The 15,508-nt window shown below is 43.2% G+C and overlaps 1 protein-coding gene across 1 annotated transcript in view; it reads left to right on the forward strand.

Moving 5' to 3' along the window:
* Positions 1 to 3,019: 3,019 nt before the first annotated feature.
* Positions 3,020 to 15,508, forward strand: part of fgf22 (fibroblast growth factor 22) — a 35,024-nt gene continuing 22,535 nt past the window's right edge. Inside the window, exons 1-2 of the mRNA XM_058073346.1 lie at positions 3,020 to 3,411; positions 3,532 to 3,938. Of these exons, the coding sequence (XP_057929329.1) occupies positions 3,581 to 3,938 (358 nt within the window). The 5' untranslated portion in view covers positions 3,020 to 3,411; positions 3,532 to 3,580. The remainder of the gene's footprint in view (positions 3,412 to 3,531; positions 3,939 to 15,508) is intronic.

The raw sequence follows: 15,508 nt of genomic DNA on the forward strand, positions 1-15,508 counted from the left end.
GAGCCCATGTTTCGGTTTGCCGTAGTATGATGAGGTTTGCTTTGCTTACCGCGGGTAATGAGTGTACCGGGGCAACTGATGCCGGGGTTAGAAATTTAGGGATGTGGAAGAAACAATGCGTAAGTCACAGTGGATCCTGAGAAGTCCAGCATTCAGTGGAATCTCTGTTAGCGTAACTTGCTTTGACTGAAAAACTCAAGTCATTATGACATCATTGGCAGTTGACTCTGTAGTTCCTTGCTTACTAATGCAGTTACGCCACACGTTACTGCTTTTCTTAGTGATCACAGCTGCAAAATTATCCACTACCCAAGTGCCATCACTGTGATTAAAAAAATAAATGTTGATTGGGGGAGGGGACGTGCAAGCCATTTATTTAGGGGGAATTCACATGCGATGTCTGCTGTCATTGCATCACCTAGTTAATTAATTCATGTCGGGAAAACTTGCAAAAGAGTGAGAGAGCAATGTTGCAAACACAATGTTGCAAGCCTGTAATTTTAAAACTACAAAAACATGTTTTCTGTGTCTGAAACTGATTACTATTATATTTTTTTTATACATTGATGTTAACCAAGGTTCACTGTAACCTGTTCATGGATCTTCATTTTTAGAATTATTGGTGAAAAAACACGAGACCTATAAAGTAGGTCTGGAACCTTGCTTCATTGTTTCAAAAAAATAAATTCAAGTGGTATTTTAGCTTTTTTAAAATGTCAGACAAGGGTGTCCGAAACACAAAAACACATACAGGGACTTGATTAGGTGAGAGAAACTGGAGAGCGCTTTGTCCTGTCTGTCCATGTTTTTTCGAATTCTGAATTCTTGATGCGATAACATTGGATACATATAATTGAACTGAATCAAACAATGAACAATTCAGTTTCCAGGGCTCTGACTAGTGGAGCACCTTGCCTGGGTTTAGTAATTACGATGAACAACACAGCAAAATTGCAAAAAAACAAAACAAAACACAATCTATTTACATAGCATTTTGTGCATATGCTCTATATAGTTCAGTTAAATAGTTTATGTGCCCCTAACAAATGTCAATAAAAGCAGTTCAACATGCAAACACGACCCTTTGAATACCTTGTCCCAGCCGTTTCATTACACAGCTTGTAAAAGAAAAACAGACAGGACTGTGTGAAGCCACAAAAAAAAGGTGTTCTTCATTTCCGCCCCGTTTGACCAAATCAAAAACTCCAAACATCAGAGGGGCTGAGCGTTCCGCTGAAATATTAACACAGGTGATCGGAACGTCTCTCAGGCTTCATCTGGACTGACTCCGCTGACACTCAACACACCAAGCTGCTCCGAGTTAGAGACCCCTTGATGACTGGGAAAGCAGCAGGTCATAAAACAAAAGATTTGATTCGCAGAAGATGAAATAGAGTGCAAAGGTGTCAAAAGTTGTCTCGGAAGCGTCTCTGCAGACAGTAATGGAGTTGATTTGAGCGTGCTACTAAACGGTTTGGCCCTTCGCAACATGGGGAGACAGTAGAGGTCAGGGCATTGGGGATGGTGCAGGGTGGAGGATAAGTAATACCAGGTGTCTGTAGCCATGTGGACCAAAAACATATGTAAGACATTTACATGGGCAACAAGTGTTGTCCCTACATATACGTACATTTAATGATTGGCCACGTGAGTACGTATTGTACAAGGTAGTGCTATGCCCATATTACTTATAAGTATTGCAATTTTTCTCAAGTTCCCAGTATCTTCTTGGGCGTATAATTCACCAAAGCTGTTCCAAAGTTCTTCCACCCCTCCATTATGGCAACACTGAGCTGGTGGACGTTAGATAGCCTTACGCTCCACCACCTTAATTTAGCTTTATGTCCCACAAGTGCTGAACTGGGTTCAGGTTCAGCAAGGTACTTGTCATTGTTTTGGACTCCTTGTCATGATGGAAAACTGCCAGAGAGCGGATCACGCTCTGCTTCACAATGTAACAGTACATGTTGGACTGTTTCCCCTCAATGCACCACAGCTCCCGAGTGCTGCACTCATGCAGCCCCAGACTATGATGCAACAACCACCACCATGCTTGGCTTTTTAGGTAATAATGGCAGTGTTGATTCACTTTCAGTGCAGAGTAAACCCATATTACTGTACAAGTTACTTACAGTAAATTTTGGGAGATACCGTTCATCCAGTTCTGGATTCTGTACATAACAGTTAGCGACATCCACAACTACTGGCCTGACACATGCAGTGTTACTTTTGCAGAAACATGGAACGAGGCAGACCAGGGTTCAATTCCACCCTCGGCCTTCTCTGTGTGGAGTTTGCATGTTCTCCCCGTGCATGCATGGGTTTTCATCGGGTACTCCGGTTTCCTCCTACATTCCAAAAACATGCTAGGTTAATTGGTGACTCCAAATTGTCCATAGGTATGAATGTGAGTGTGAATGGTTGTTTGTCTATATGTGCCCTGTGATTGGCTGGTGACCAGTCCAGGGTGTACCCCGCCTCTCGCCCAAAGACAGCTGGGATAGGCTCCAGCACCCCCCATGACCCTCGTGAGGAAAAGCGGCAGAAAATGAATGAATGAATGGAACGGGGCTTGTTATGCCAACTTTTGATTAAAAGTTTCCATTTTGGCGACCATTTTGGCCATTTAAAGCATCTTCGGAACACATCCGACTGGTATAACTTGGATAGAACGTGTTTATAGGTCTCTTAAAATAAATGCCTTATAGAACTAATTACTAATTTCTCAGCCTTTCTCATTTGGCCCAAATGGTTATGAATGAGATTGGAGGCCCCGCCTCCACACCCCCTTACCACTCCTCTGCTTTCAATCCTACCCCCACTACCCTACCTTCTTGGATGCTGCGACTAGCCCTGCCCAGAATAAAATACAAGGCAAGTCAACCGGTGTTCCCACTGAGGAGAAGAGTGCCTGGCTGGCTGCACACAAAGCAGAAGAGTGTGAGGCCGTCGGCTTGCTGCTTCACTGCCCCGTGTGAGCGAGCTGACACACACTCGCCCGGCTGCCGTTCACTCTGACACATGCACACACACACAGCTCCCTCCCTCCCTCTCTCTCTCTCTCGGTAATACACACTAACACACGCACACATGCAGACACACACAGTCAGTCAGTCATCAACCTCATTCAACTCCCTCCCAGCCACGGGTCAGCAGCTCAGACAGGCACCTTGTTCCTCTCCAGCTGGATACAGCGGAGCATCGCAAGGTGCATAGACACACACATTTACACACATATATAAACACAAACGCACAAGCATCATCCTTCAACCCAAGGACTTTTTATCTTTGGAACGGGAAGGCGGACTTCATTCCGAGGAGGAAACCGGACAAGAGAGCAACTTTCATTCACTGAAGATATGTGAAAGGCAAGAAGATGACCTCTGCAGGAACTTTGACAAGCTTGATGCAGTAAGAAGCCCAAACATCACCATCCAGTGGGTCTTCTGTGAGTGGCTCCCCTTTTTCCTTGACATCTCCTCTCCTTTCTTCTCCATCCATCCTTCCGCTGGGACGTCTCCTGATCATCAGCATGACTACAGCCTGCACAATAAGGTGCACCTCGGGAGTGTGACCCACCATGTGCAGATGGACGCCATCCCAAGCTCACCTCCATCCTCCTGAACCTGCTCTCAGGCGACGCCAACCTCCCCCGCCGCTGACCAACGCAGCCTCCTTCTGCCGGGCATGCCTGGTCTTACTTCTGGTGGCCGCCGGTGCTGCCTCTGGGGCCTGTCCTCCCGGGTTAGGCCACGAACCCCTCCAGGTGGTCACAGGCAGCTTGAATTGCTCATGGACGTTGGAGAGGCACACTCGCAGTTACAACCACCTCGAGGGCGATGTGAGGCTGCGGCGGCTTTATTCGGCCAACAAGTTCTTCCTCTGCATTGACAAAACAGGGAAGGTGGACGGCACGCGGCGGAAAAACTACGCAGACAGTAAGTAGCCGTCAGTGTCATGAGCAGACTTGTGACGTTTTATTTTTATGGTTGGACTTTCTTATCTGCTACCTTTTATAGCCGCTCTTAGGGATATCCTGCAGCTTCTTGTGTTGTGTTTAGAGTATGAGACACACGTTGCTAGGTAAGACACCCAGTGTGGATTTGGGCTCCTCTGGGGACAACTGCCTTTTTTTTTTCTTGAGGAAAGACATTGAGCATCAGTTGGCAAGGCGGGCATGGAAAAACTTGTCCAAACTGTGAAGAAAGTGCATCAATTGTAAGTAGCAGGTGGACAGGGGAACACACGTTAAGTCATGCATAAGTTGTCTTTGATTAGGAAATAAGTCTGACTGATGCTGTGCAAATGTCTTAGACTACTAGATTGGTTGTTTAAGCAGTAACATTCTCACCTTCTATACACTTTGTATTTTTTGACTGCTCTTTGCACCCTCATTATCTGTTTTAATGTGCGTAAATGTCCTCAAAAAACAAACATGCAACTTTTTGTGTCTTGGGATTACACAAACTTGTATGCATGAGACCCAGCTAGAGCCAGACAGTTTGTAGTGAGCATGCGGTTCAATGACACCTGAGAAGTGCAGCGGCCGCACCTCATTGTGTCCATCAATGGATGTCTTTCAGACATTTGACCAGGTCAGAGGAGCTGACTCATGAGCTGACCTCGCCTCCATGTCCGTCACTCCCTGACTGACAGGCGGGCCCACTGTAATGCCTCTGACTGTAATATTTATGTATTTGTTAATAGCGTTTTTTTTTTTGTTTACATGAGTGTGTGAGTCAGAGTTTTCCCACATGGCTACCAAGGTTGATGGGGAAGGAGCAGCTGTTTTGTTAAAGTCATTCACGGTGCTGTTGCCACTGTTCCTATGTGTTGAGTGACATTTGCTAACCTCTCCAAACGAGGCACATGGAAGATTTTCACAACTATCCAATCCTGTTACAAAGTAAAGTTGAGGCTACTATGTGGTGTTGGATTGGGATATGTGATGTTGAATTTTCACTCAGTCACCAATTCATGTTTAATAAATATGCATGGTACTTACTGTACTTGCTTCTACTTGCTATAGACACCATTGGCTATTTCTAGTACCTGGTACTCGGTCAACCTCATCTGTCAGTGTAACAGCGTCACAGTTTGAAATGTGAAATATGTTAGCGCACTCCCAAGTCTCCACTTTGCTGCTGGCCCTATTTCATTGCTGCCCTCAGTCTCCTCTTGAATGAATTGTATCTCCTTACTCGTACTGTATTAGAGTATTATTGAGGATTATAATGTTGGATTTACATTATATTTTTCAAACAGTACCTGAGTAAGTGTTATAAACATGCCATTTTCGTAAGTTTCGGTACTAAATAAGAAACACATTTGTCTTTAGCTTTACTGAATCTCATACATGATTATGCAATTAGAATAAAACAACTTCCAGCATGGCCCCATCGCCCCCGGACTGCAAGTTAATTTTATGCCACTGTGGTTAATAAGACAAGATAAGATAATAATTAATCTTTTTCATCTTTTATTACTCACACAATGGATACATTTATGTGCAGCAGCAAAGGGCAAACAACAAGTATGAGCAGGTCAATTGCATTTGTTAGCTGATAATGAAGCCAAAAACAATACATGGAGGCAGGAAACTATAACTGAACCTTTATTATAACATTGTTAAATAACAATGCTAACATGTAGGTGATAAATTTTCACTGCAATTAATTGAATGTAAGCTACTGTTTTACTATGATTTTAAAGCACTATTATTACAAATTAGTGTAACATTAGAGAGCTAGTTACTCCGTTCAGTGCAGTGTCCCAACAGATCCACCACTCGTCATTGCTGTTTTTCTTTGAAGACTATAAAGGACTCATTTTATTCATGTTATACTACTTACTTCAGTATGTATGTATATGTCTGACCTTTTGTTCCTGGGCCTGTCCAGGGGAACAACACTCTCAACCTTTAGTTTATAAATGGACCCTTAGGAATAAATGGAATATTGTTGTAGCTAGAGTATAGAAAACTGCTTTGTGACCTTATAAATATGATTTTTAAACAATTTTAGTTACCTTTACACTCGTATGACCTAATACAGTAGACATAAAAAGAGATAATAAGACATAATAGTAAGACTCACATATCACAGTATTGGGATAATTCCTTGTTGTTTCTTGTTTTTTTACTTTTGGGACTCCCTGTGGGGATTATTGTCTCATCGATAACATAATGATATCATATCATCACTGACACACATTGACACCAGTGTGTAGCAGTACATACCACAATGTCTCTTTCATTGCTTTTTCTGAATGTCTTATAGTTGGATTTTACTTCATTTAGTCAAGCAATCGTGTTAATCTACTATATGTTGCTAGTATTTATGATGAATGGCGAATAGCCTACCTAATTAGTTACGATAAAATCGCCACTGTACCTATAAGCGTTTCCAGCATAGCTCACGTCACTCATACTTCAGGTGGTGTCGATTTCACTCCCCCTTTACGTCCTTGTGTACTTTAGCCACCATCCTCTCATTTCCTTTGGTGGAAAGAACGGTTCTCACAAGGAGCGTTGGGCGTATACGAGTCAAGCCAAAACGGCATTTAAAAACATTCGAGGTCACTGCATAAATGCCACAATATAGTTTGTTTAGGCTTTCAATCAGACTTAAAGCCTCTTGGCCCACAGAAATTCTTGATACTGATACGGCGGCTATAGATTAGAGTGGGAGGTTGTACATATTTAATGACCACATGGGTGAATCGGATACCAGACGAGAGCTAACTGACTACAAAGGCACAACAGCTGCTTTAAAAGTTGGGCTGATCATTCCTCTCTCTCCGTCCCCTCTCGCTTTGCCCTGTACGGTCCATCCTGACGACTTCACCTCCACCCCACTCAATTTTTCCAGGCTCCCTCTCTCTCAGGTGCAAAAACAGTTGGAATTAGTCAACAAGTGCTACGTTAATTGAGGGCTGGAAAATATTGTATCAATCCCGGTGGAACAGTGGCATGGAGCAGCTGAGGGAAAAGGCCACTGGGAGGGAAAGTGGCTTTGGGTGAAAGGAGTGGGACGGGATTGACAGAAGACATCGAAAAGAATGAAAAAAAAAAACCAAGGAAGTGTCTTGGGTTACTGATTATGACGAATGAGCTGTCAGGATGAGATTGATGCGCCTTTTTCAGATGCCTCATCGGAACCAGGGAGGTCCAAACGTGTATCACTTACATCTTCAAAGTACTCGCAGTGGGACGTTCCTGCTTTACCTGTGCACACACGCGCATATGCACACAAACATGCACTCAAGCACACACAAACATTAAGGCTTCGGGTTTCTGCGTCCACGGTGCTAAGCTAACCTAGCCCGATGATGATATTTGTAGTAATTGGACCTTGAACTAACGAAACGTTTTGGATGGTACACCGGCTTGTATCACATTGTCATTGCTTTTCATGGTCTCTATTATCGGTGGACCAGCCAGGACACCTTGTGTTTTGTGTGTTGTACAACAACCACACAATGTTTATTTGAAGATATGATATTAAGTGAAGGCCGTAAGGGCTCCTATGGCCAAACTCAGCGCAAAAAAAACGCAGGAAATGCATTCATGGGCGTTCATGTGACATGCTGATTTTTGAGCCATAGACTGGCCGCAGAGTCAGAAACTCCACCCATCCACGGGTCAGACAAACACTTCCTAAGTTGTCCGTGCCGCCAACCTCTGCACACGTTTTCGTACGTTTTGCTGATGTCCGGTTTGGGCAAGGTGTCAATTTTTTTGTACGTCGGACTCCTGTATGTGTCATACGTAATTAGTGTTACTATTGCAGCAACGCATCATCAGTAGGGTAAAACTAACCTGTCTCATAATGCAGTACTGCATTATGGGGATCAATTTCCACGTGCATGCCCTGTGCTGCTAGATCCCCAATGGAGGTGTTGACTGGGTTAAGTCACCAGCAGCGACAAATGGCTCATATAGCTGTTCTACTTTAACTGATCCAGTCTGAGCAGAGTTTGGGGGAAACGACAAAATCACACAGCCAAAAAATTGTATGTCCAGTTGTGACTTTTTGCATTTTTCATTTGAAAAGTAAATTCTATCGTTCAACTGTAGGGGAGCATTCATTCATTCATTTTGTACCGCTTATCCTCACAAGAGTTGTGGGGGGTGCTGGAGCCTATCCTAGCTGTCTTCGGGCGAGAGGCGGGGTACACCCTGGATTGGTCTCCAGCCAATCACAGGGCACATATAGACAAACAACCATTCACACTCACATTCATACCTATGGACAATTTGGAGTCACCAATTAACCTAGCATGTTTTTGGAATGTGGGAGGAAGCCGGAGTCCTCAGAGAAAACTCATGCACGCAGGGGGAGAAAATGCCAATTCCACACACACAACAGTAAAGATTATGAACACTATTATGTTCACTAAATTTAGTTCCACCACTTGAGACTTGCTCGGTAAAAAGTTGCTTACTGAGTAGGGGAGGGGCCTAGATATGTTTTTCTTTTTTATTATTACTTTTAAAGGGGGGAAACACACCACAAACACACAACTGTTTACAAAAGTTCCAGAGGCAAGTAGGCATCATTTGCTGTCCTGGGTCAACATCTGCAAGGCCACAGCCAAAAACCACTTCACATTTATGGTATTAGGAAATTATAAAGCTGAGAAGCAATAAAACAATCGGAAAAGCGCATGCAATTAAAGGACTTTGAATTGGTACAGTGAAAAAATAAGGTCACCTCAACGCACAAGTCGGACCAGATCCGCCAAAAAACTCTTCTAACCGGGGCGTGTGTGGTGTTTACTGAATTTCTCTCGGGTTTTCTGAGTTCACGAGCGTGCTTGAGTTGGATGGCGCCCAGTGTGTGAGAGCAGGGGGGGGGGGGGGGGGGGGGTGGAGTGGAGTGTCGGGGGAATCTTCCACCCCGATGAAATATGTTGTGGAAATTAGTCAAACTTGTTTTAGATGCTCACGACTTCCAGCCAAGCACTTTACGCCAGGATGAGTGTGCAGTAAGTGTCAGTGCTGACCCTTTCCAGGGTCACAGCAAGGGAGCTGGAGTCTGTCCTGGCTGACTTAGGGGTGAAATCCAGACTACACCCTGGACTGCCTGCTAGTCAATCTGCAGGGTCAGTAGGATGATCACACTGAGTGGATATTTATATCTGACACAAGCTGTATTTAGTAAGTCTGCTATGTGAACAACTACACTACCATTTCATGCAACTGAGTGTTGTGGAAACAACATAACAGTGACTGTTCACATCTCTGAAGATGAAAAATTGTGTATCACAGTAGATGTGTATATTAAAGAAAATATGAATAAACAATAGTCATCATGCTACATGGAGTCATGTGAAAAATCATGGGTTGTCCTAATTTTGTGTAAGCTTCTGCTCCTGAACCATAGCACACTAAAGAGTGAAAATTTGTCAAAACACGAACCTGGACTGTGTTGCCTGTGCTATTATTTTTCTAACAACTTCTATGTTGTTAAACCCTGTAAATCTGATTGACTTGGAATTTCTCACCATGCTCAGTGGGCCCTACAATAACACCCACTGTAACCTTAGCCTGTTTAACCAAATCACCACTGAATTCGATACATACATTTAAGAGACTGGCAAAGACATGTCTGTAACATTTGAGTAGGTTTGATGATACCCTTTTTGCAGCGGCACAAGCACGACTACACAACTAATTGGCCATAAGTAATGGACCATTTGTCTAATGATTAGAAAATATTGAGGATACCTGTATGCTAGCATGTCTTCCAAAGCATTTTTTGTGGCGGCGCCACAAATGTCATTTACAGTCATGTAAAAATTTGTCATGTGTCTTGAAAATACAGTCATTAACACAATAATGTCATATAACCCCAAATAAATGAACACATATCTAGTAATCATTACCTCCAAAAAGGATATACAGTACATGCCAGAACACAGGTTGCCAATGAACACTGCAGGTAATCAAACTGACTGCTTGTTGTTATCCATTTTGAGTTCAAAACGCTGTTGTATCAACAGTAGAGAGCAGTTATATCCACTTCTCTACACAGCAGTAAGTCGGACAGAGCTCAGACAGGAACGCGTGACGGAATCACGGGGGCATAAGAGGGAAGCACCTGGTCTAAGGAAGCGCATTTTGGTATTCGGCATCAACAGAATCCGCATGTTAATGAAGCAAGACGAAGGGCAGGGGGGCTGCTCTGCGCGGTATTGAGGTGGAAATTAAAGTGCTGGAGCTTTTCCAGTTGCTCATTAGGCATTATTTACAGGGTGAGAGGGGATTGGTGGATATTCCGAATTCCATAAAATCAATCATCCCAACGGCAAGAATGATGACCTTTGCTTGTAAGGTACAGAACATTATTGACCACCTAATACAAGAAGCTCCCAGAACACTAAGTCCTGGGAACACTGTTGGGACAAGAGTGTTGGTGTCGCTTTAATTAACCAAGTATCCCTGCTTTCTGCTGCCAGGGCGCAGTATTGTGAATGGACTCTCGAAATGTAGCAATTAGTAGCTAACAACCTTTGGCAGTCCGGCTCCTCTGCGGGATTTACTGGGTTCATCAGCGGGTTTATAGAGTCTGACTTTGGCTCCGGCAGCCGATTCTTTTATCGTGACATCCTGTGGGTGTGAAGGCCTTCACAAAGGAGACGACTTCACAAGGGCTGCCAACAGGACACTTGGACTTTGAAGCAATTGAACTGATATTCTGACAGGCTGGTACAAATCAGATCAATGCTTTGTCGAATAAATAAAAAGATTCTAATATTCCTCAAGCCAGAGGAGAAGAAAAATATATGAGTTTCGATTTGCATCATTCCCCATGACTAAACTAGAGTCAAAAGAGCCAAAAGAGTCCAAAAGTTCCTCCCTTATTGATTTAGGAGGATTAGACGCCCTTGTAAAAACAAGCCACCATTAATCATACAATTTTCAAAGAACAAATAGTATTTTTCTGATTGCAACTCCTTACATCAACATGGCAAACATGCTTCAACAAAAATAACCCAATTTGCCATCAAATGTGAAATGTTTTTGGTGAGGGCTAAATATTGTTTTAATAGAATTCACGAAAAAGAGTTACAAAATGACATACATTTTCTACTAATCATTATCCCCCTGAAAAGAAGTTGGCTTCCTAGGTTTTGCTGTGCCGGATCGATGTGCCAATGGAGTCCTCCAGATCTCTTAACACTCAGCCATGGTCCCAACAATACTGGCACTCCCCTGGCACTTTTAAGATGTGCTCCAGGTCTACCAGGTCCCAAGTGTGCAAGTTGGAACTTGATTTGAGATGGTTCTGCTTTCTGGTTTGGCGTCTTGCAGAGACTTGAAACTCATCTGAAAGGAAGGTACAGTTTGGTGGAATGACCGTATAGGGCGATGCTGTTCAAGGACTGAGGGAGCCCCAGCCATTTCCTGAGAAACTGGGTGATGGACTCTTGAGAGCCTCTACCATTATTATTGGGACTTTGTGGAATAATAGCAGCCAGAGTATTCTTGGCAGGACTCCATGCTGGTAGGTCCAGGCTTTGAATTATCCTGGGAGACCAGATGTGTCCATCACTGTGAGCCCGGTGGTCAGGTTGCTCTTGGCTAGTTGTATGGCAGGTGAGACCCTCGGGGAGCTGTCAAAGATCTTGACCAGACTCCTGACTGTTTTTTCAGTACTTGACATCTGGACTTAGTGGGCTTGAATTTATTAAACAATATGAATATATTTTATATATATGTACTATTGCTATTTGTTTGGGGCACCTTGTTCAGACGTGGTCCGTAGGGGGTCTCATAAACGTTCTGCACTCATCCTCAGGCGCAGTAGAGGGTTGTCTACTGCTGTCAGTGTAGGTGCTCACCAGGGACTTCTGTGGGGTCCTCAATGTAACAGTGGAGCCTGGAAGGTTCTGCTGCTCTCTACTGTTCCCGCCATCTTGTCTTGATCCATTAAGATCTGTTGACCAATTCCTGAACATGCATGGCAAATGGGCACCAGGATTTGAGGTGCTTGCTCTGCGATCTCTCCGTGAAGGTCTTGCGGAGGGGGTGAGATTCACTCGTCTGTACCTTCCAAGCAAGAGCAAGCACAACTCCTTCTTGTCTGACCTCGGTTGGGGCGATTCCAGTTAGGGCATGTATTTGGTGGGTTGGTGTGGCTTGTAGGCATCCAGAGACTGTGCGAAGGGCAGTGTCAAGCTTTTTTTTACATGAGGACTGTGACACCAGACTGGGGAACAGTACTCAGCAGCAGTAAAGACCAGGCGCAGCCGTGGTGCACCTGCCCTGCACCACACCTGAGCCGTGCCAACAGGGTGTGGCCAGCACACTTTGGATGCCATTGAGCACCCCAGGACCTCAATGGAAATGCACAGTGTCCTTGTTGTGATTGTTGAGACTGGTTACAGCTAAGTAGTGCACTCCATTTGCCTAAATTGCTTCAAGACACAATTAACTTCACTTCCTTCCCACACTTGATTAAGCGTTATTATTATTATGTATTGCACAACCAAAAAACAATTGTGTAAAATAAGGAAGCTGAATTTGATTTTCTTTCACAGCATGGTGGACAAGTGGGTGGCCATGTTGGCCACACAGTCAGGAGATCTCTGTGTGGAGTTTGCATGTTCTCTGGGCACTCCAGCTTCCTCCCACATTCCAAAAACATGCTAGGTTAATTGGCGACTCCAAATTGTCCATAGGTATGAATGTGAGTGTGAATGGTTGTTTGTCTATATGTGCCCTGTGATTGGCTGGCCACCAGTCCAGTCCCTGTATCTCTCCCAAAGTCAGCCGCAATCCTAATGGGGATAAGCGGTATAAAAAATGTATACGTGTTGATCATTGGTGGCTGTTAGCATGTTTGACTATTTGTCACATTAACATCGCTTCATTCTTGTGATTTGCTGTTACCACAATCAATCATCTGAACTAAGCTGCACTGTTTATTGTTTCTTTCAAAAATGCCTTTTTTTCACAATGTACTGTAGATATCCATAAACAGATTTATGCCCCCTGCTATGATCGCATTAATGGCTTTGTTTTGACTCTTCTTGAACTGAGCCAGACGTGTGTCGGAAAGCTTTTAACCACTGGCCCAGGACTAAAGCACCCCTGCTGGATGGACTTGGCATCCTTACTGCACTTTATAGCTTTAAATGTCAGCCTGGCACTACAGAGGAATGTCATGCACCTGTTGCCCTAAAGACAGACAAAATCTCCAATGCCTTGTTTGATTTGGTCATGCAGGAAGTAATAAGTCAGTAAAATCAGGCGTTTCCTCCGGTCTTACGCGTGACGTGCAGGTTGATCTTTTTTCCGATTATTATCACAGGTGCACAAAGAAGCTCCATAAAGTCCCAATAGACTTTAAACACTCTGTCTTCTGTGAAATAACCCACTTACACACACAAATAGAGCAAGCACAACATGGAGGCCAAATATTGACTCGCTGTCAGGCAATCATGCCATAAAAAAATCGACTTTACAATGGCAATAGAGTTGAAATTGGACAAATCACGAACACCTCAGGAGAATGTGTGAAAGGGATATTTAGCACATTTACTTGATTACACTTGTGTGTAACCACACACCAGAAAGCACAAGATGGACCAACTGCATCATAAAGTGTTGTAGTTACACGTTTTTAGGACTAGTGATTTTTTTTTTTATACACAAGCCTGAAACTGAAACTAGTGACCATAATACTACCTATAACTTGTCTATATATGTTTTTAGTAATAAGTCAATCACAAAAAAGCAATTAACTCTTAATTACTGAGAGAAAAAACATGAAAAAAGAGAGCTATGTTCGAACCGCGATGTAGCGAAGACCAACACTAATTCAATTTTGAAGCTGTACGATAATGAATGGACAAATTAAAAATCCTTACACTTTTTAAGCACTAAAATACTACCCTCCAGGTTTCACTATTGCACAATAAATGGTGTTGCACTGTAGAACACATGCATCTTCTTCTTACTTTATCAACTTTTTGATTGCGGACCCCACCATGTTTAGCTATGCCCAATAAATGACGTAGCATCATAACCACTGTTGCCAAATCATCAGTAAGAAAAGGAGGTATTTGCTGTCCTAGAAGTCGCTAGATGACATCATCATCATCGGCTAATTTGCATTTCATGATGTGATAGATATTGTATGAAAAAGCATAACCTCATAGGAGAGACAAAAAAGTGAGTGAAAAGACATCTTATTTTTTATTCTTGGTTTGTTCATTAAAAATTAACCACAACTTCTGCATGAAACTTTATACTGGCTTCTTCCTTGGAATAAGTGGAGGTCAAAGGCATGGCTTTCAAATTTTTTTCATTACTTTTTTCTAAAGCAGTTGAATTGTGTTGAGCTGACAATGTGTGTTAAACTCTCCATCTCCTATTAGTCAAGATAGTAAACATTAAATGGCAAATCATAGATGTCTCATATAGTAAAATGATGACCATAAGGACTTACAAATTGCTGGAATGGAGCAGGTTGATGTTTCAACAAATGAATATTGTAGCTCTTTGTAGAATGAAAAACTGAGGTTATAGGAATGAGTCATCTTTGACGATAATGAATGCAAATGCGTGTGGTTTAAAAAACATTTGTGTCCTCATATGATCACACATCCACAAGGACCTGTTTTCTATCTTCTCTGCTTCCCAAGCAGCAGGGATGAGAATTTGGCATTGCCTTGGTGCTCTTTGAAGGTGTGTACATTTGTAATGCATGCGCCTGTGTTTATACTTTTGCCATTGCATCAGCATGAAGTGGACCCTAAACTGAAAAAGAAGATTTGTGCTTTCTCTCTAATATGGCTAATATGAGCCAGACTGTAGCTCACACTCCATTGAAATGCACGTGAGTGCATGTGTGTGCGTGCAGATGTGAGTGAAGGTGGGTGTTTTTTGTATCTAGGAGGGAAGAGACACTGTTTAGCATCAAAGGTCTTTCCTTACCTTCTGTAGAGGAAGCAGAATATGAAGACCCAAATGCGGACACGTCCACCACCACACCTTCTCAGCAGCGCGTTAATGAGTTTTGGCCTAAATTCCTCAAAGTGCTGGAAGCTTTTCCATGTCTATTGAACATCGCTTGGAAGCTGTGAACAGTAACTTGGCCTGCAAAGAAAATCAATAAATCAATTAAATAAATAAAAACATAGCATTGATGTTTTCGCCAGCCACGATACATTGATTGTGCACACGTGGTTGTTATCGTCCTCTCTCTCAACTAAACTGGGTGACAAGAGACCCAAATCAAATAAGGCATGGGAGGGTTCGTCTGTCTTTAGGGCAGTATCTCTGTATCTGGTTGAGGTCGACAGGCAAGCCAGTGAAGTTTCCGCAGTCATGCGGTCACTGCACTGGATGGTGAAGGTGAAGAGAGGACAGCAATTTAGCTGTGATTTAGCCGTTGTTCTACGTTTCCACCACTCACAAATGAGCTTTGGGTAGTGATCAAAAGAGTAAGAGCAAGAGTTTGCCCCGTAGAGTGGTTGGACTCATCCTAAGAGATAG

The sequence above is a fragment of the Doryrhamphus excisus genome, chromosome 5 (genome assembly GCF_030265055.1).
Source record: "Doryrhamphus excisus isolate RoL2022-K1 chromosome 5, RoL_Dexc_1.0, whole genome shotgun sequence".
Lineage (NCBI taxonomy): Eukaryota > Metazoa > Chordata > Actinopteri > Syngnathiformes > Syngnathidae > Doryrhamphus > Doryrhamphus excisus.